Raw genomic sequence first — 1090 nt, 5'->3', positions numbered from 1 at the left:
CTGGCCCTGTGAGCAGCATGGGGTGCTGTCCTGTTTTTGCTGGGATGGAGTTAATTGTCTCCTCAGGAGCTGGAATAGCTGTGCTCTGGTTCCAGTGTGGGATTTGTCAGGAGAAGAATGTTGATCAGGTGCTGATGTTTTCAGTTGCTGCTGGAAGTCCAAGGTCATCGTGTTTTGCCAGTTTGCAAGTGCAAAGGGCTGGGAGGGGGGAAGCCAAAGGGGTGAAACCCCCACATGTGCAGAGCTGATGCCAGAGACGGGCACAGCCCACACCAGGGCAAGACACCACACCTGGGGTTCGGACCTGGCCGGTGAGAGGAGCAGCAGCAGCAGCGCCTTTGCCTGGGAAGCACCAGCAACACAGATGGGGCTTCATCCCATCACCCACAAGAGTGTCTGGGAACATCTGTACGGCTGTGTCCCACCTCTGCGAGGAGACAGGGCTGTGCAGAACTCGGGACAGGCAGGGACAGTGTTGGTTTGCTCTGGCCAAGGCTCAGACAGTGGGAAGCTGTGTCCTTCTGCTCCGCCAGCAACGCTGCGCGGGCGAGGGGCTCTTTAGGGTCTGCGTGGCAGGGCACACGCGTGCCGAGAGGGGCCGGGAGGTCACTGCACATCTCCAGTGCCTGCTCCCTCGCCTGACACAAACCCCACACCTGCACTGGTTCTGCCAGTGATATCTGTCTTAAATTTCTTACAGCAGCATCCGTTCTCCCCCAAAGGAGCTGCCCGAAATTGAAGGCTTAGGGACTGTGATCCCAGAGGGAGAGGAGCAGGAGGAGCAGGAGCAGAGGGAGCGCGCGGCTCGCGGGACACGGCCGTACCTTGGGCTGGTGCTCGATCTTGTAGGAGGTTTGCTGGAACTGGCGGATCTCTCGTAGGATGTGGGAAATCTGTCAGGAGATAAAGCACAGCGGCTGCTCACAGCACCACCAGCACCACCGGCACCACCGGCACCGTGTCCCCGCGCCCCGAGGGTGACCAGCAGCCAGGCAACCGCACTCCACTCTCTGCACCGTTCAACTGCAGCGCAATGCAAAGGGCTTTTTTGGTTCTTCCCCACACATCCCTCACCAGGGACAACCCCGGC

At 59.7% G+C, this 1090-nt stretch overlaps 1 protein-coding gene across 1 annotated transcript in view; it reads right to left on the bottom strand.

Annotated features, from left to right (window-relative positions):
• LOC104530804 (ras-specific guanine nucleotide-releasing factor 1-like) overlaps positions 1-1090 on the bottom strand; it is a 5273-nt gene that overhangs the window by 782 nt on the left and 3401 nt on the right. The window contains 1 exon segment of the mRNA XM_010175499.1: positions 825-917. Within this exon segment, the coding sequence (XP_010173801.1) occupies positions 825-917 (93 nt within the window).

This window comes from Antrostomus carolinensis, unplaced genomic scaffold, assembly GCF_000700745.2.
Source record: "Antrostomus carolinensis isolate BGI_N321 unplaced genomic scaffold, ASM70074v2 scaffold28609, whole genome shotgun sequence".
Taxonomy (NCBI): Eukaryota; Metazoa; Chordata; class Aves; order Caprimulgiformes; family Caprimulgidae; genus Antrostomus; species Antrostomus carolinensis.
This window is presented reverse-complemented; position numbering and strand designations above follow the sequence as displayed.